This window comes from Eleutherodactylus coqui, chromosome 4, assembly GCF_035609145.1.
Source record: "Eleutherodactylus coqui strain aEleCoq1 chromosome 4, aEleCoq1.hap1, whole genome shotgun sequence".
NCBI classification, from domain to species: Eukaryota; Metazoa; Chordata; class Amphibia; order Anura; family Eleutherodactylidae; genus Eleutherodactylus; species Eleutherodactylus coqui.
Window position 1 is genome coordinate 63,437,086 of NC_089840.1, and position 20,571 is coordinate 63,457,656.

The following is a 20,571-nucleotide window of genomic DNA, read 5'->3' on the forward strand; positions in this document are numbered from 1 at the left end:
ACCAACGTAAACTACAGGACATCTCGCAAGAAATGAGACCTCGCACAACTGCGTTGACGGAAAAATAAAGTTATTGCGTGCAGAAGATGGCGGCAGAAAATTGTAAACATTTTACGGTCTTTGAAAAAAAATAGAAGTGCAGCAAAAAAAACTCTACAAGTTTGGTATCTTAGCAATCGTACTGACCCATAGAAAAAAGTTATCATGTCGTTTTTGTTGCAGTTTGTGCGCCGTAGAAACAAGACGCAACGAAAGATGGCGGAATGTGTTTTTTTTTTTTTCATTTTACTCCACTTACAATTAAGTACATTAAATAGCACCATTGAAAACTACAACTCGGCCCACAGAAAACAACAAGCCCTCATACAGCGTCGTCGATGGGTGAATAAAGGATTTAATAGGAATGGGGGAGGAAAAAACGAAAATGGAAAAAGAAAGGCCAGCATCCTTAAGAGGTTAAAGGGCTTTTCCCATTACCGAAAGTGATGGTGTGGTACGAGGACTTAGAAGCTATTGTTTCTCTGTTATCAGTCCGAAGGCTGAAGCATATTATATAGTGTTCTGTTTATATGTAGCCTACTGCATACTAACTTTAGGCTTATTAACTTCTCTTCCTTGTATGTAATATGTAGTGTCTGTTATGTATCTAATCCTACCCTGTGTGATACTCTCTGCCGAGCGGCAGCTGATATACACTATGTAATTAAATTCCCCCACTAACCCCTCTCCCTTCGGAAGTGAAAGTAACATACTTCCTTGTTCTTTGTTTGATGAAGGAGATAAATGTTAACACTGTTGGTTGAAGTTAAGGCCCATTTAGACAACGATTATCACTCAAAATTCGCTCAAATCCATCTTTTGCGCGATAATCGTTGTCTGACTGCACTGACATCGCACAGTTTTCAGTAAGCTGTCGCTCATCGTTGTCTTTCAGCATGCTGAAAGACAATGATGAGCCTTATCAGGGATTCACAGCGGGATACAGCTGATACTATTGCTTCAGCTGTATCCTGCTCCCTGATGACAGGCGGGGTATGAAGAACAGAGCGGTCCAGCTCTGTTCTCCATACCTTGCATGAAGCGCTCGGCTGTATAATAGCCGGGCGCTCTGAGCAGAGAACAGCTGGATGCATCAGACAAGCGGGGACACCCAGCTTGTCTTCTGCAGCCTCCGCTGGGAGCGCTCGGCTGCATGACAGCTGGGCGCTCCCAGCGGGGAACAGCTGGATGCAGAGCACAAGCGCCCCCCCCCCCCCCCCCGCTTGTTCTCTGCATCCTCTGTAGCGCAGATCGCTCAACGTTTGAGCGGTCATCTTGTGATGTAAATGACACAACGATTATCGCTTCCTGGTTTCTTCTTTTCTTTTGTCTTCTCCCGTCTCCTAGCAACATGTGTAACAAAAGTAACACACGTAATGCTATTGTGACGCACCCATAGAGAACAATGAGGCTCCTATGTGCGTAATACACGGAAAATAGAACGCGCTGAATTATTTTTTTATTACAGGCATGATATAGGGAATAAATATAACGCAATTGTGAATGGAACACAGAAAATCCATGTGATGTCACCAACGCCATTTCCTGCGTATTATGAGTGGCATGCGCCATCTCCATGCGATGTATGAGCCGTAGAAACCCATTGAAATCAATGAATGTACGTAAATACATGCAAAATGTGAAGGACGCCTGCGTATCTGCTGTATATATATATATATATGTATAGGCCTGCGGATAACCATAAAAACGTGACGCAGCGGCAGATTTCCGTAACTTATTTACGTATGAAATCAGTGCGATTCAGTGTTTTTACAAGCAAGTGAAAAGCCTAAAGCTACCTGAAGAAGGTGGTGGCGGTGGAAGCTGGTAACTCTGCAGCCAGGAGCCACCGACCAGCCTCCACACCCCACTGCAGGTACTGCTGTACATCCTCCTGTACCGAGGACGGCGGTAACGGCCAGTGCAGCCCAAGAGCGCAGCGCCCTCTAGCGGCCACTTCCTATCCCTCAGAAAGCCCTTCACTTTCCCTTTCACTTATCGCATAGGATCACGTGGCCGCCCTCCCCGTAGAGCCTGATTCATTCTCCGCACGGCGAGTGTCGGCCACTTCCTGCGCCAGCCCCGGAAGCCGCGCCGAGACAACGAGACTTGCCGGCTCTCCAGTGAAGGCTCTGTGGACGGCGCCGCTAGTATAAACGCAGGGAGATACCATGAGCACAGGTAATGCGGGGGGGATAGACGGCGGCGGAGAGGACAGGGCCACAACATGGGCGCGCTCACTCGCCGACTCTCTTATGTTTAGGGCCATAGACGCTGATGCTGAGTCATGGGCGGGGCGTTATTTCAGGAGGCGTGGTTTGGTGTGGGCGGTGCTGTGCTGTGGGAGTGGTTTTCTGGCCAGCACATCTTGGCTGTAGAGCTGCAGGAGAAGCTTGTCGCCACAGTGTGGCTTCATGCTAGTGTTCACAGGCCCTATGTATAATAATGTACTGTATATGTGGCTTCATGCTAGTGTACACAGGCCCCATGTATGATAATGTACTGTATATGTGGCTTCATGACAGTGTACACAGGCCCCATGTATAATAATGTACTGTATATGTAGCTTCATGCTAGTGTACACAGGCCCCATGTATAATAATGTACTGTATATGTGGCTTCATGACAGTGTACACAGGCCCCATGTATAATAATGTACTGTATATGTGGCTTCATGCTAGTGTACACAGGCCACCATGTAGAATAATGTACTGTATATGTAGCTTCATGACAGTGTACACAGCCCCCATGTATAGTAATGTACTGTATATGTAGCTTCATGCTAGTGTACACAGGCCCCATGTATAATAATGTACTGTATATGTGGCTTCATGACAGTGTACACAGGCCCCATGTATAATAATGTACTGTATATGTGGCTTCATGACAGTGTACACAGGCCCCATGTATAATAATGTACAGTGTATGCGGCTTCATGACAGTGTACACAGGCCACATGTATAATAATGTACTGTATATGTGGCTTCATGCTAGTGTACACAGGCCCCATGTATAATAATGTACTGTATATATGGCTTCATGCTAGTGTACACAGGCCCCATGTATAATAATGTACTGTATATGTGGCTTCATGACAGTGTACACAGGCCCCATGTATAATAATGTACTGTATATGTGGCTTCAGGACAGTATACACAGGCCCCATGTATAATAATGTACTGTATATGTGGCTTCATGCTAGTGTACACAGGCCCCATGTATAATAATGTACTGTATACGTGGCTTCATGCTAGTGTACACAGGCCCCATGTATAATAATGTACTGTATATGTGGCTTCATGCTAGTGTACACAGGCCCCATGTATAATAATGTACTGTATATATGGCTTCATGCTAGTGTACACAGGCCCCATGTATAATAATGTACTGTATATGTGGCTTCATGACAGTGTACACAGGCCCCATGTATAATAATGTACTGTATATGTGGCTTCAGGACAGTATACACAGGCCCCATGTATAATAATGTACTGTATATGTGGCTTCATGCTAGTGTACACAGGCCCCATGTATAATAATGTACTGTATATGTGGCTTCATGCTAGTGTACACAGGCCCCATGTATAATAATGTACTGTATATGTGGCTTCATGCTAGTGTACACAGGCCCCATGTATAATAATGTAGCTTCATGACAGTGTACACAGGCCCCATGTAGAATAATGTACTGTATATGTGGCTTCATGAAAGTGTACACAGCCCCCATGTACAATAATGTACTGTATATGTGGCTTCATGCTAGTGTACACAGGCCCCATGTAGAATAATGTACAGTGTATGTGGCTTCATGACTGTGTACACAGCCCCCATGTATAGTAATGTACTGTATATGTGGCTTCATGCTAGTGTACACAGACCCCATGTATAATAATATACTGTATATGTGGCTTCATACTAGTGAACACAGGCCCCATGTAGAATTATGTACCGTATATGTGGCTTCATGACAGTGTACACAGGCCCTATGTATAATAATGCACTGTATATGTGGCTTCATACTAATGTACACAGGCCCCATGTAGAATTATGTACCGTATATGTGGCTTCATGACAGTGTACACAGGCCCCATGTATAATAATGTACTGTATGTGTGGCTTCATGACAGTGTACACAGGCCCCATGTATAATAATGTACTGTATGTGTGGCTTCATGCTAGTGTACACAGGCCACCATGTAGAATAATGTACTGTATATGTAGCTTCATGACAGTGTACACAGGCCCCATGTATAATAATGTACTGTATGTGTGGCTTCATGCTAGTGTACACAGGCCCCATGTATAATAATGTACTGTATATGTGGCTTCATGACAGTGTACACAGGCCACCATGTAGAATAATGTACTGTATATGTAGCTTCATGACAGTGTACACAGGCCCCATGTATAATAATGTACTGTATGTGTGGCTTCATGCTAGTGTACACAGGCCCCATGTATAATAATGTACTGTATGTGTGGCTTCATGCTAGTGTACACAGGCCACCATGTAGAATAATGTACTGTATATGTAGCTTCATGACAGTGTACACAGCCCCCATGTATAGTAATGTACTGTATATGTAGCTTCATGCTAGTGTACACAGGCCCCATGTAGAATAATGTACCGTATATGTGGCTTCATGACAGTGTACACAGGCCCCATGTATAATAATGCACTGTATATGTGGCTTCATGCTAGTGTACACAGGCCCCATGTAGAATAATGTACTGTATGTGTGGCTTCATGCTAGTGTACACAGGCCACCATGTAGAATAATGTACTGTATATGTAGCTTCATGACAGTGTACACAGGCCCCATGTATAATAATGTACTGTATGTGTGGCTTCATGCTAGTGTACACAGGCCCCATGTATAATAATGTACTGTATATGTGGCTTCATGACAGTGTACACAGGCCACCATGTAGAATAATGTACTGTATATGTAGCTTCATGACAGTGTACACAGGCCCCATGTATAATAATGTACTGTATGTGTGGCTTCATGCTAGTGTACACAGGCCCCATGTATAATAATGTACTGTATGTGTGGCTTCATGCTAGTGTACACAGGCCACCATGTAGAATAATGTACTGTATATGTAGCTTCATGACAGTGTACACAGCCCCCATGTATAGTAATGTACTGTATATGTAGCTTCATGCTAGTGTACACAGGCCCCATGTAGAATAATGTACCGTATATGTGGCTTCATGACAGTGTACACAGGCCCCATGTATAATAATGCACTGTATATGTGGCTTCATGCTAGTGTACACAGGCCCCATGTAGAATAATGTACTGTATATGTCGCTTCATGACAGTGTACACAGACCCCATGTAGAATAATGTACTGTATATGTAATAATAATCTTTATTTGTATAGCGCCAACAAATTCCGCAGCGCTTACATAGATGGGGGAATACAGAAAGACAATACAAAAATTACAGAACCACCTTTTACATAGTAATCAATTGATGGAAACAGTAGGGGTGCGGGTCCTGCTCCAACGAGCTTACATACTACAAGTAATGGGGTGATACAGAAGGTAAAGGGGCTGGAGATGTGCACGGTATGGCGAGGTGGAGAGTGAGGGATGCTATACACAGACAATGGTCAGACATTTGGCCGTGTGACGGCAGAAACACTATGACTGCAGGAGCGGTTTATGACAGCTAGCAGGGATTGCAGTCAGTAGGTCAGGGAGCATGTTATCAGGCGGAGTACAGAGGGGTTTGTTTAGGGAATTCGGTATGCCTCCCTGAAGAGGTGCGTTTTTAGAGCACGCCTGAAGTTCTGCGAGTCCTGGATTGCTCGGGTAGCCTTTGGTAGTGCGTTCCAGAGGACAGGTGCTGCTCTGGAGAAGTCTTGGAGGCGGGAATGAGAAGTTCGAATTAAAGGGGCACTCGGTCTGGTTTCGTTAGCAGAGCGGAGAACCCGGGCTGGGTGTTGGATTGAGATGAGGGAGGCGATATAGGGGGGCGCTGCACTGTGGAGGGCTTTGTGGATGAAGGTGGCGAGTTTAAATTGAATTCTGTATTTAACGGGCAGCCAGTGCAGTGACCGGCACAGGGCAGAGGCGTCCGAGTAGCGGCTGGACAGGAAGATGAGCCTGGCTGCCGCATTCAGGATGGATTGGAGAGGGTAGAGTCTGGTGAAGGGGAGGCCGATCAGCAACGAGTTGCAATAATCGAGCCGGGAGTGGATGAGGGCAACAGTAAGCGTTTTTAACTTGTCCACAGTGAGAAAAGACCAGATTCTTGCAATGTTCTTGAGGTGCAGCTGACATGTTCTTGTGAGAGATTGGATGTAGGGGGTAAATGAGAGATCAGAATCAAATATGACCCCAAGACAGCGGGCATGTTGTCTAGGAGTTATGGTGGCGCCACACACTGAGATGGAGATGTCAGGATGAGGTCGGTTAGTGGAGGGTGGAAATACCAGTAAGTCAGTTTTAGAGAGGTTTAGTTTTAGGTTGAGAGAGGACATGGTGTTAGAGACAGCGGACAGACAGTCGGTGAGGTTTTGGAGGAAAGGTGCAGAGATGTCACGGGAAGAGGTGTATAGCTGGGTGTCATCAGCGTACAGGTGGTATTGGAGGACAAATCTCCTGATGGTTTGTCCAATAGGGGCTGTATAGATGTGGCTTAATGACAGTGTACACAGGCCCCATGTATAATAATGTACCGTATATGTGGCTTCATGACAGTGTACACAGGCCCCATGTATAATAATGTACTGTATATGTGGCTTCATGACAGTGTACACAGGCCCCATGTATAATAATGTACTGTATATGTGGCTTCATGACAGTGTACACAGACCCCATGTAGAATAATGTACTGTATATGTGGCATCATGACAGTGTACACAGGCCCCATGTATAATAATGTACTGTATGTGTGGCTTCATGACAGTGTACACAGGCCCCATGTATAATTATGTACTGTATATGTGGCTTCATGACAGTGTACACAGGCCCCATGTAGAATAATGTACCGTATATGTCGCTTCATGACAGTGTACACAGGCCCCATGTATAATTATGTACCGTATATGTGGCTTCATGACAGAGTACACAGGCCCCACGTATAATAATGTACTGTATACATATACTGTATATACCTACCTGGGACATTTCCTGCTTGACAGGAGATGTCGCAGCTTCATGGTACAGCCCAATGTACACAGATAAATGTGTCGCCATGGCGACCCCACAGGCACCTGCAGCTGCTGTGAAGCCTGAGGGGATCCTGCGCTCCTCCCTGCTGACTCATTACTGTATATCAGGAGGAACGCGGAAGTCACCGCCAAAACCCTGGAGACACCGCACTAAATTCTCCCACCTTTGTTTACGGACTTTATATGTGACGTGCGAGGGAGCGTTCGCACACGGCGTCATCTGTATCCGTTAAACACGTACTGTAAAGCATAAAACCGTATACATCACGAAAAGTGTAAAAGCGAATGCGGGCATGCGGTCGTTTCTAGTATAGGTTTTCACTCAAGAAAAAGTATTTGTTAAAAAAAACGTGGATATTTTTATGAAGAAGAAAGGAGGAAACTCTAAGAAGCGTCCTCTGTTTTAGGCCGGCTTCACACGGACGTATTTTGCGCGCAATACGCAGAGAATAGAACCCATTGATTACAAAGGGTTCGTGCACATTTCTGTATTTTGTGCGCATGTTTCGGTGTTGCAAAAAACAAAAAAAACAAAACAGGACATGTTTTATTTTTCTGCATTTTTGCACACCGCGGGTCCCCATAGCGGGTGCGCAAAAGGCAAGGCGATGCGTCAAACACTGCGTAATTGTGTAAAAAAAGAAGAACTCATCTGGAATGCATGAAGACTAATTAGCAACCTAAATCGGTGGGCGCAAATGAACACGCCTTAAGGGCACATAAAGTACAGTAAAATACGCAAATGAGCACGCAAAAGAGCATAGACAAATACGTATACGCTCTTGTGAAGCCGGCCTTGAAGACGTATACAGTTTCCAGAGGGAAGCGCACATTGCGCAGTACAGCAGGCCGTAGGAAACCACTGTAAAAAAAGCGTAGACAAGAATATCGTTTTTTTGCGGGACACAACGTGATTCACGGCCCAATATCGCGCTCGCCCGTGTGAGGTTAGCATTAGTGAGTGTTCACACTGCACTTTTTGCATCCATTAAACATATATGATTAAGGCCGGGCTCACATGTGCGGGTCGGATTTTGCATGCAGGCGGCTCGCATTAAATTCCGTCTGTGAGCCCGGCCGTTGACCCTGCGTACGACACTAATCTGTATTGCGGATGATCACAGGCGGTCATGCTAGTACAGGTAATTTACTTAGTTTATATTTCCTGTGCCGTCACGTGGCGATGACGCGGTTACCCGCAGCCCATACGCAATTTTAATTGCGTATGGGCTGCGGGTCGGACTCCTCCATTGATATCAGTTAAGCCGTCCGTGCGACATCTGTGGTAAAATAGAGCACGCCGCAATTTTTTTCTTCCGCTCGCGAAATACGCAATACATATCCGCGATTGTGAAGGAAAACTAGAAAATACGTGCCTTTCAATGCCCGTGTTTTACCACAGAAGCCGATCGCGGAATCCGCAATTCAGATCCATTTGGGTGAGCCCGGCCTTATGGTGTAAAGTAGGAAAACGTATATCACAAAAAGTGTAAAAACACATTTACAGTATGCATTTTCATATCAAAAGAGTATCCGTGACACGCTTGTGTACATTTGCGTACGTCTTTGCTTTAAAAAGTCTCTGTATATTTATGAAGAAACAAGGAAAAGCTCTTTGTGTTAAAGACGTGTACGTTTTCTGAAGAGGGAAACGTATTATGTAATACAGTTTACTGCACGCTATGTCAGGCCGTAGGAAACCATTGTAAGCAGAAAAAACAAAACAGGTGCCCCGTTCCTGTGCTGCATCCCCGCAAAGTTGCTACAAGCACGTGCCAACTTCGCTGTAACACACTGCAGGGGCCTGTGTACACTTACCTGGTGAGTATCAAACACAGCTGCCTAAACTCCCCCTTCCCTCACCTTTGAGCCCCGTAAGATAGTTTATAAGGCTAAAAGGTGATGACAGCGCCCCTTTAATAGCTCCCTTTTGACCTGCAGCTAAAAGCCCCATTTACACAGGCTGATAATGTTCGGATTCTTGCGATCCAGCGAGAATCGGAATGATTACACTGCGCAACACAATTTTTGTAACAGATAAGCCTATATTGGATCATGACCGCATCTACCACTCATTTCTATTCTGCAAATCTTTAAGATTCCTGTTTATAAAAAAAGATTTGCAGCAGGACAGGCCATCAATGTTAGATTGGTGGGAGTCCACCACCCAGGACCACCGCAGATCAGCTGTTTTCCGAACTGAGCTGATTTTTGAAGGAAGCAGACAGTTTCTTTTCCACTGCAGTGACCAGACTTGGTATTACAAGCAAAGTGTCCATTCTCTTAAAGGGGTTGTCCCGCGCCGAAACGTTTTTTTTTTTTTCAACCCCCCCCCCCCCCCCCGTTCGGCGCGAGACAACCCCGATGCAGGGGTTAAAAAAGAACACCGCACAGCGCTTACCTGAATCCCCGCGCTCCGGTGACTTCTTACTTACATGCTGAAGATGGCCGCCGGGATCTTCTCCCTCGGTGGACCACAGGGCTTCTGTGCGGTCCATTGCCGATTCCAGCCTCCTGATTGGCTGGAATCGGCACATGACGGGGCGGAGCTACACGGAGCCCCATTGAGAAAAGGAGAAGACCCGGACTGCGCAAGCGCGTCTAATTTGGCCATTAGACGCTGAAAATTAGACGGGCACCATGGAGATGAGGACGCCAGCAACGGAACAGGTAAGTGAATAACTTTTGATAACTTCTGTATGGCTCATAATTAATGCACAATGTACATTACAAAGTGCATTAATATGGCCATACAGAAGTGTATAGACCCACTTGCTGCCGCGGGACAACCCCTTTAAGTGGTAACTTGGCCTGCAATACTAAACCTGGCCACTGCAGTGAAAACAGAGATATCTGCTTCTCACAGAAATCAGCTCAGTGCAGGAACACACTGGCCCAGAAAACAGCTGGTCAGCAGGGATTCCAGGTAGCAGAACCCCACTGGGTATTATGTATCTTGACGCCACCGGAAGCTAGGGGTTTAACAGGTGGAACGCCCCTCTCACACCCCTAGCTCCTGATAGGGTCAAGCCTTGAAGGTCCTAGCAGAATGTGCATTGCTTTTTGCGGGCCTTGCTGGCTTAGGGTGAGGGTACCTTTTTCACTTTGGCTTAGATTATAAGCTGTAAATGCTGGCAGAGTGCAGCTGGAACATGGCAGCCTTTACAGCTAATAATCTAAGCCTAAAAAGAAAACTAGCTCTCACCCTAAGCCTGCAGGGTCGGCAAAGAGCAATGGAGACGCTGCACCTGTGACTCTCACTGCTCGGTCCTGTGCCGCTTCTCTGTGATGCATGCCGGCCGCCCGGAGGATGAGGCCTCAGTCCCAGCTGGTGGCTGTGTGTTGCATTCCGCCTGCCGGCTGCCTGCAGGTTGGCGCCTCTCTGCTGCGTCACACCCAGTCCCCCACGCACAGTTACTGGGCATGTGCCACCGCGGCAGACGCTCCTGCTGCTGTCCCGCGGCGCAGTGGGATCCCAGCTGTGGTGCTGCCATCTGTGGCCAGGCGCCTTTCACAGTGTCTCCCCTCTGCACTGTGGGCTCCCTGCTTCAGGTCGCGAGGTGAACATCACATCTGGTGGAGGGGGACTGCCTTGGGTTTGCTGCCGCCCACAATTTAAAAAATAACATCTGGGGGAAGGGGGACATGCTTGTGTCATGCCGCCGGGGAAGTGCCTTGAAGCTGGGGCTGTGTGGATGCAACAGGGGCTGCTGTATGCTGCTTCAAAAAAGCCTTCCTTAGTGGGCTGCCAGGACCTGCAGGCCAGCAAGCTGTGCAGCCCATCACGTACAGGGGGCGTCACCCATTCCTTGTCAATCTTGGCTCCACCAGTACTTCCTGGTGGCATCAAGATACAATAAGACCTGATCCCCCCACTATTGCTGAATTATTCTGCAGATAAGCCCATTAATAGCTATATATAATAACAGATTATATATAATCTGAACGCTGGCTGTGCAGACCACCCACTTGACAGAAGAAGTAGTGTTAGGAACCATTGCAGGTGAACCGGTGGTGTAGATGGAAGAGTTAACCATCTATACAGTCAGCAAGGATGTGGCTTCAGATGTATGCAGTCTGACCCTCTGGCCCGAGGACCTCTGTAAAGTCCACTTAATAACTATTCAGAGTCGATTGTGTCAGGTTTTCATCATAAAGTAACTTCTTGATTGTACTATTTCCTCTAAAATGTTTTTTGCATTTATTTGCTTCTGCTAGGTTTGAGTTTGGATAAAACAGCTGCTTTCAGAAAAAAGCTGAAGGCTGAGCCCCGCTTTGTGCTGGCCCAGAATGTGGCGACATGCAGTGATCCGCTGGAGGTGTGCCTACAGAGGCAGACAGTCCAGGACAGTGCCCACGTCTTCCAGCACACCATTCCTGCCGAGGGCAAACCTGTCAGCAACCAAAAAAACTCAGGTATGACAACTCTGCTGATGGAGACATGGTCTGTATTGTCCTAGCTGAGCTCAAGTTTCCACACGGTGAGGAAAGTTTTGTCTTGCTCCTCTATACATATGTCAGATGGGTCACAGGAACACTCCCAGTGACTGCAATATAGGAATTATAGGTCCTGTAAAGGTAATATTTTAACGCATGGTAGAGGTCTTGGAATTAAGGTATTGACCGTTCTGTCCACTTAGCACTCATTGCCGGAATTTTTAGGGGGCTTGAAATATAAGCCCTACCTGCAAAATAAGCCCTAGCTACAATAAAGTAAAGCAAAAAAACAGATACATCACCTAATAGCTGCTGCCGTACTTCTCTGCAGCTCTCTGGCACTTGCCTTTAGGAAATTCTTCCTGGTCTGGGGTTTGATAAAACCCCTCCTCCAGGAAGCGCGGCCTCTGATTGGCTGGGCTGTGTGGCGCTCAGCCATTCAGAGCCAGCGCTCGATGAAGCAATCACAGCCATTCAATGAATGCCTGTGATTGCTTCATCCAGCGCTGCCTCTGATTGGCTGATCCGCGGCACTCGAGAACCAATCAGAGGCAGTGCTTCCTGGAGGCGAAGTTTTTTTAAACCCCGAACCAGGAAGAATTGCCTGAAGACAAGTGCCGGGGAGCTGCAGAGAAGTTCGGCAGCAACTGTTAGGTGATGTATCTGTTTTGTTTTTTTTTATTGCAGCTAGGTCTTATTTTAGGGCTTTTACAGTAGGATTTCCTACTGTAAAAGTTGCATCGCACCGCACGAAAACACGATGCAACAGCTCTATTGGGAAACATGATCTACAAAACATCGCAAATCGTGGCTGTATAGAGCATGCCATGATTTTGTATTCCAGCAATGTCGCAAGCTACAAAACACGGCTCATGTGAAAGAACCCATTGGAAACCATGGGCTTCACATACATGCGTCTTGTAGCACTGTCGCATTGCTACAAAATCACGCGATTTTGTAGCCCTTGTGGAAGCAGCCTAAAATGCAAAGTCAATAATCAAAAGAGAAATCTAAATCAAATCAATATTGTATATATTGACCGCCAAATTAATATTTTTATGTGACCGCCCTTTGACTTCAAAACAGCATCAATTCTCCTAGGTACACAGATTGCACACAGTTTTTGAAAGAACATGTTGGAGAACTAAGCAGAGATGTTCTGTGGATGTAGGCTTGTTATAATCCCAGATAGACTCAATGTTGAGATCAGGGCTCTATGGGGGCCATATCATCACTTCTAGGACCCCCCTGTTCTTCTTTATACTGCAGATAGCTGTTAGTGATATTGGCTGTAAATTTGGGGTTGTCCTGCTGCTGCTTACTTTGCATCATTTTTTTCCACACCTGCCTAAATGTTTTGCACATTACTGTATGTCTGTACTTCTGACTATGCGACAGTGTAATCACTGCATCTGGTTTACTGACACATAATAAATGAAAGAAGGAACTGATAGCCACTTTAAATGAGTTTTCCAGGATTTCAGTATTAGGATAGTTCATCAATATCTGATTAGAGAGGGTCTACCACTCGGGACTATCCCCAATCAGATGTTTGAAGAGGCCAAGGTGTACAGATGAGCACTGCAGCCTCTCTTCAGGCCATTGATGTCACGTTCATTCGTTACAGAACCTGAGAGCAACTTGGTCCCATTAAAATCAATGGGATTGGCCTGCTATACCAGGCACAGCCATTATGAAATGTATGGCACTGCACCATACATTCAAGAGGCTACAGTGCTGCGGTGTCTTTAAACAGCTGATCAGAAGAGATCCCAAGCAGCGGACCTCCACAGATCAGATATTGATGACCTATCCTATCCCTTCTAAAGGGATTTTTGCTGAGAGAAAGTGGGTTTTGTGCACCTTTGTACCTTTAAACCATACTGGTTAGTAATTCCCAACAGTATAACACAATATCTTCTCTATCTGTGTGATCTTTCAGGAAGGTGCTGGATATTCTCCTGTCTGAACGTCATGAGATTACCTTTTGTAAAGAAATTTAATCTTGAAGAATTTGAATTTAGTCAGTCGTATCTGTTTTTCTGGGATAAGGTATGTTAACCATGGAAGCAAAAAACAAACAGAATGTGTTACCATAGTCATGTTTTCTAGCAAAAAAAAGTTTTGTGAGATTAAAAAAAAACGTACATGTTTAAAAGGGTATAAAATAAAGAAAAAGATGCATACTTACCTTGTCCAGCAGTACCCCATGTCCAGTGCTGGAGCCCCTATCCCCACTGATCAGAACCCGGAAGAACCCCGCACATGACTACTCAGGCAATCACAGGCCTCAGCTATGATTCTTCCACGGCCATTGAAACCTGTGATTGGCTGAGCGGGCACATAAGCACCCAATGGCTTCTTCCGGGCTCCTAGTTGTGGGAACCTGGCCCCAGCGCTGGATGGAAAGCTGTTGGAGTAGATAAGTATACATTTTGAGCCTGTGCAATTTAGTTCCCAGTAAGCCCCTTTACAGATTATATGCATTCCAATTTTTTTCTGAAGAGTTGATATATAAAGTTCCCTGTCCAGTTCTTCGTAGAATGTATGTATTCTTTTCACTTTTATATGCATTTACATAGTAGCGAATCATTCTACACCATCAGCTCTGCGATTTCCCTAATGTTGTGCGAATCAAGGATTTATTGTATGTGTGGGAGATTTAGTTTCTACGCCTGCAACGCTGATTTGTTGACATACTATCAGTTCTTATAATGCAACATTGCCTCCGGTGATATAAGTGACTCCCTGAAAGGTCCATAGTTCCAGATGTCTTGTCATGAACTGTTGGACAATGCCCCTGCCCACCGGCTATCCCCAGTATTGTATTAACAGAAACAGCTGCTTTTGGAAAGACTTTCATCAAGTGTCAAAAGTCCAAGTAAAGTAGAAACAAATTAGTCAGAAAAATACTTATTGACTAGATATCGTAATGTGCATCTTGCTTAAAGGGGTATTCCCATGTGGACTTTTATGGCATATGCACAGGATATGCCATAAAAGCGTGGTTGATGAGGGTCCCGCCTATCTTAAGAACAAAGTAATTGGACACCTGAGTAAGGATCAAAAGTAATATTTATTTACATATGTTAACCCTTTCCAATCCAATTTGTATCCTGGTTTTCCTAGGGGGCTTACTCTTTTTCTGCCATTATACAATGGTGCTATCTGCTGGCTAAAGCCAGTACTGCATGAGGTGACATGTTGGATAGGCTCCGACAGCAGAGAGGCTGGCAATATACAGTAAGAGAACCCCAACGGACGTCTTCCAACATCGGAGCTATACAGCCTTCAGACGTCAGACAGTGGATTGGAAAGGGTTAAAGGGGGTCTGTCATTAGAAAACAAACATTTTATACTTACCTATTCCTCCCCCGTCAGTCTTCTTACCGTATCTTCTCCCTGCCGATCTTCTCCTGTCTCATGCAGTCCCCCTGGGTCATCTCACCTGCGGCTGGCTGATTCTTCTGCTTCTGTTGACGAAGCGTCCATTCTCTGCAGTCTCCTTCCTGCAGGGCAATTCATAGCGTTCATATCCTACCAGGGAGTGGCGAGCTATTGCAGAGACTGCGCATGCGCCCTCTCTCTCTGCAATAGTATATGAACTCTCGTGGTGAAACAGCGCGCATGCTCAGTCTCAGCAATAGATTGGCATTCCTTCCTAGGCAATGAATGTTACGTCACTAGTGACGTAACCTACACTGACCTGCCGGAAGAAGAATGCAGAGAATAGACGCTCCATAACAAAGAAGAAGAGGATCCGGCCTGCTTGCAGTGAGGTGACATGGGGGACTGGAGAAGATCAGCAAGGAGAAGATCAGTAAGAAGACTGACAGGGGAGAAATAGGTAAGTATTAGAGATGAGCGAGCACCCAAATGCTCGGGTCCGCGTTATTCGAGTCGAGCTTTTCGTAAAATTCGAGAGCTCTACTCGAGTAACGAACCCCATTGACTACAATGGGAGACTCGAGCATTTTTGTATGTGGGACGCCGGGTGCCGAGCTTTTTTTTCCTAGGTTCGTTCTCTCTATCGCCAGCCAGCCAAAAAATTTGCCAATGACGCGCGCTGCGGCGGGCAGGGGCCAAAACAGGCACGTCACAGCGGGGAGGAGCCAAAAACTGGGGCGGGGTCGAACACGGCTTGATGCTCGTTCGAGTAACGAGCATCAAGCTTGGCAGAGTATGTTCGCTCAACTCTAGTAAGTATTATTATTATTATTATTTTTTTTTTAACTGACAAAACCCCTTTAATACATAGTAGGGTTCCTTTGGCTCTAATGACATTGGATACTCTGTGGCATACTTTCTACTAACGTCTGATATACTTCAGCCAGTATTTCCCTCCATTCATCCTGCAAACATCTGGCGAGTTTTCTCAAATAGATACATCGGCCTGTCTACAGTGATGAAAGGACAGTTGAGCAATGGAAGAACATTCTATGGAGTGATGAATTCTACTACTTCATCTTCAAGTCAGATGGCTGTACCTGGGTGTGGAGGAGCCTGGGGAACGTCTTTTGTCCGACTGTGTTGTGACAAGAGTTAAGTACAGCAGAGGTTCCATTATGGTCTGGGGATGTTTTAGGTGGCATGGTTTCGGTCTGTTGGTTGTAGTGGCAGGAACCATGAACATGGAGGCATATCTTGACATTCTAGACAATAATGTGCTGCTGACAATGTGGTAATACTCTGGAAATAATCAGTAATACTTCCAACTAGACAATGTGCCTTGTCACAAATCCAACACTGTGTTACTTTAGTTTGAGGAGATGGACGTTTCACGATTGGACTGGCTGCACAGAGTTCGAACCTGAACCCTACTGAACATCTTAAGGATGAACTGAAACGTCAGGTCAGGAAATAAGAACAGAGAGAACTCCCCAAACATTTGCATTATGAATGGAGAGAAATGTCCTCTGAAGTGTATCGGACGTTAGTAGTAAGTATGCTATGGAGGATATCCAGTGTCATTAGGTCAAAAGGAGCCCCACTATGTATTACTACTGTATATGGAAATAAATACTACTTCTGATTCTTGCTCAGATGTCCAATTACTTTTGGTAGGATAGTGTACTACACACAAGTGTTTGTGAAAATCTCCCATTTTCGCCTATGGGTCACCCTTAGGACTCTTTAACAGCATAATCTGTGGTCTCCACAGGTAGAACGCTGCAATTATTTCCTAAATGCTTTTGTTGAAACGGCGCGTCAGAAGGAACCCATCGATGGAAGGCTTATGCAGTTTCTACTTTCCAACCCCAGCAATGATGGAGGCCAGTGGGACATGCTTGTCAATCTGATCGGTAAGGATTTACAGAAGGAAGGAGGCGCTGCTTACTTTTCTAAATTTGCTCCTGTAGATAGGGGAAAAGTAATTTTTCTGGTACACTCCTTTAATGTATTATACTCTGGGACTTATGAGTTTTGATAAAAAATAGATATTTCCCATCATCGTTTCATTTAGGGGATAGAATTGTATGACATCTGTCAGTCTGATTGTGAAGAGTGGACTAGAGATGAGCGAGCGTACTCGTTAAGGCAAACTACTCGAGCGAGTAGTGCCTTATGTGAGTACCTGCCCGCTTGTCTCTAAAGATTCTGGTGCTGGCGGGAGAGAGCGGTGAGTTGCGGGAGTGAGCAGGGGGGAGAGAGATCTCCCTCCCCGTTCCTCCCTGCTTTCCCCGCCCCCCGCCGGCACCCGAATCTTTAGAGACGAGCGGGCAGGTACTCGCATAAGGCACTACTCGCTCGAGTAGTTTGCCTTAGCGAGTAGGCTCGCTCATCTCTAAAGTGGACCAATAACCAAAATCTCTTTGTTTGTCCATTTGAACTCTTGTAGGAAAATATGGTGTTATCCCCAAAAAATGTTTCCCAGAATCCCACACGTCGGAAGCAACTCGTAGAATGAACGACATATTGAATCACAAGGTAAACAGACTATTTTATGTGCCTCTTTTTTTCTTCAATAATGTATCCCTAATTCAAAGTGAAACTCCAAAGAAACTTCATAATTAGCCAAAATGTTACAACGAAGGTCTTTTACATACCAGAGCTGTTATTTCTTTCACTCTGGTCCCTAACCCCTTAACTACCAGCCAGTTTTTAGGTATTCATTTGTTTTTTTCATTCTCGCTTTACAAAAGCCATAAATGTTTCTTTTTTTTTGTAGGAATAGCCTTCTAAGGGCTTGTTTTTTGCAGGACAAGTTATATTTTTTAATGGTACCATCTAATGTACCATATAACATACTGAAAAACATGTAAATATTTTTAAGTGGAGGAAAAGAAAAAAAAATACAACTGTGCCATTTTTCGCAAGGGGGAGGAGATGCTTTTATGGTGCTCATGATGCAGTAAAAATGACACGTTACCTTCAACAAGTACGACTGCGACAATACCATGTGACCATATACGTATTTTTTATGTTGCACTACTTTTTTTAAAATGAAAACCCTTTTGTTTTTAAAAAATATCAAATAAAAAAAACTAATAATGCTTTCATTTGTCATATTTAGAGCCTCATAACTTCTTACTTTTCTGTTGATGGGGCTGTGTGAGAACTTGATTTCTGCAGGGTGAAGTGTAGTTTGTATTGTTACCATTTTTGGGTACATGCAATTTTCTAATCTTTTCATTCAATTTTTTGGGGGGAGACAAGGTGATTAAATAAGGCAATTCTGACTTTGCCTTTTTCTTTTTCCGACGGCATTCACCATGCTGGATAAAGAATGCGATACTTATCTTTTATTGTTTAAATTTTAAGTTGGAAAAATGGGAAAAGTTGTTATTTTGTTTTAAATGTTTACATTTTTTTTTCTAATTTTTAAAAAAATATTTTTAAAACGTGAACTTATGATTGCTTGATCTCTTCCACAATATACGGCAATACCTGTATTTTGCAGTATATTGCAGAATACGCTTGAACCCATGGCAGGCCTTGGGAGCCATCACTAGACCCAGAGCTGCCATGGCAACCATTGGCACTCTGCAGCTGCACTTAGGGGTAAAAAGGAGAGGTCTTCTGGCTGACTATATACCCACAGTCACCATTGGCAAAGACATGTAAGCTGTCAAAAAGTCATGGTTAGAGCTTGCTCTGCCATTTGTGGTGGGTATCAGCTGTTTCATAGAGCTGGCACCCGCCGGGTATGTATTGAGCTCAGCTCCTGAGCTTGCCTTATACTCTACCCGCACCTCTGTGACGTACATGCATGTCACAGAGGGTGACGGAGTTAAAGAGGAGAACTGTCAGCTGTCTGTGGTAGTAAATACTTGTTTTCCCCGTGAGATAACAATTCTGCAGCATTTCTTCTGAGAATTTTGCATTGTACTGTTCCCTCTGTTATTCCTCCTGCAAACATTAAATCCTGGGTGTTACTATTCCCCCTGTCAATAGTGTTTGTCCATAGACACTGTGACAATGTCTAAACAGTACTGACAGGGATGCACCCTACTGATGAGTAAATGGTAACACCCAGTTGTTAATTTATGATTATGTAGGTATAGAAGCTGAAATACAATTTTATACCATATTTTTAGAAATATATTGGATTTCTGTTTTGTGTAGATGAGGGAATATTGTCTAAGACTGAGAAACATGGTGTCCAGTGACTGCACTAAGGATGAAATCTCCACAGAGTTGGACACAATGATAGAAGAGGTGAGTGCAATATTCCGGCAAGCTCTCTATGATATGAAGCTGTTTCTCTCTCGGGTCGTGGTTAGCACAACCCACTAGAGTCCGCTCTGGCTCGGCTCCTCCATTAGCATCAGTTTTTTCCTATCTGCATTGTTTCCTTGATATTACAGATTGTTGGCAATTACAGCAACATTTTTGAAACTCGTTTAGCTTCATTTACATGGAGCAATTAGCACCATGATTTACTATTGTTATTGCGATTGTTCAGGCCCATATGCTTCCATTGTTGTCGGCAGCACAACCATGCTTCTACAGAATAAGGTGCTGCCAACAACAATGATTATTAGGGCTGCCTAAAGCGATGCGATCACCTGACAAGCTCATTGGTTTTGGATGATCAGTGGTAACTTCACATGATCAGATGACGGAGTGAACAAACATTTCAAAACGGCTATCTGCTGCAGTCTTGAATCCATATTCAGTAAGCTCATTTTACACAGAGCCAGCTCCAAATGTATGTGCGCTCTCAGGTGACAGTCACAGCGGGCCACTATCCACCCCATGGATTTGTAAGTGGGAGTCTGTTCTTTGAGCCCCGTGTGGCATAGAGTGCTACGGCTGCAGAAATGCAGTCCTAGGCTCTCACTCACGACCTGAAGGTTGCGAGTTCAATCCCCGCTTGGTTCAGGCTCAAGGTTGAGGACTCAGCCTTCCATCCTACCGAGGTCGGTAAAATGAGTACCCAGATGACTGGGGATGGCAATGGAAAACCAACCCACAAAAAAAGTCTGACAAGAAAACCTCACGATGTAACGTCACTCTAGGAGTCAGGTGGCACCAGGGGACTTTCATTGTATTAGGCCTTATATCCATGGGGAAAAGAAGAATTAAAATCCGCGCGGATTTTAACTCTTCACCCGCACGCGAATCCGCACCCCATAGGGATGCATTGACCACCCGCGGGTAGATAAATACCCGCGGATGGTCAATAAAAGTGAATAAAAAAAAATATGGACCATGAAAAAAAATGGACATGCTCCATTTTCGTGCGGGTCTCCCGCGGGGACGGCTCCTGCAGGCTTCTATTGAAGCCTATGGAAGACGTCTGTATCCGCGGGAGACTTAAAATAAGAATAAACTTACCCGCAGCAGACCGTGCAGATCTTCCCTTCTTTGCGGCCGGATCTTCTTTCTTCGGCCCGGCGGATGTGCCCAGCGCATGCATGCGGCACACCGCCGACGTGCCAAGCACATACGCCGGCCGAAGAA

General features: G+C 45.0%; 1 protein-coding gene across 1 annotated transcript in view; it reads left to right on the top strand.

Annotated features, from left to right (window-relative positions):
- The first annotated feature begins 2,072 nt into the window (after positions 1-2,072).
- The window catches only part of BLMH (bleomycin hydrolase), a 57,430-nt gene continuing 38,931 nt past the window's right edge, over positions 2,073-20,571 (top strand). The window contains exons 1-6 of the mRNA XM_066599588.1: positions 2,073-2,220; positions 11,446-11,643; positions 13,607-13,716; positions 16,826-16,967; positions 17,504-17,592; positions 19,231-19,323. Of these exons, the coding sequence (XP_066455685.1) occupies positions 2,211-2,220; positions 11,446-11,643; positions 13,607-13,716; positions 16,826-16,967; positions 17,504-17,592; positions 19,231-19,323 (642 nt within the window). The 5' untranslated portion in view covers positions 2,073-2,210. The remainder of the gene's footprint in view (positions 2,221-11,445; positions 11,644-13,606; positions 13,717-16,825; positions 16,968-17,503; positions 17,593-19,230; positions 19,324-20,571) is intronic.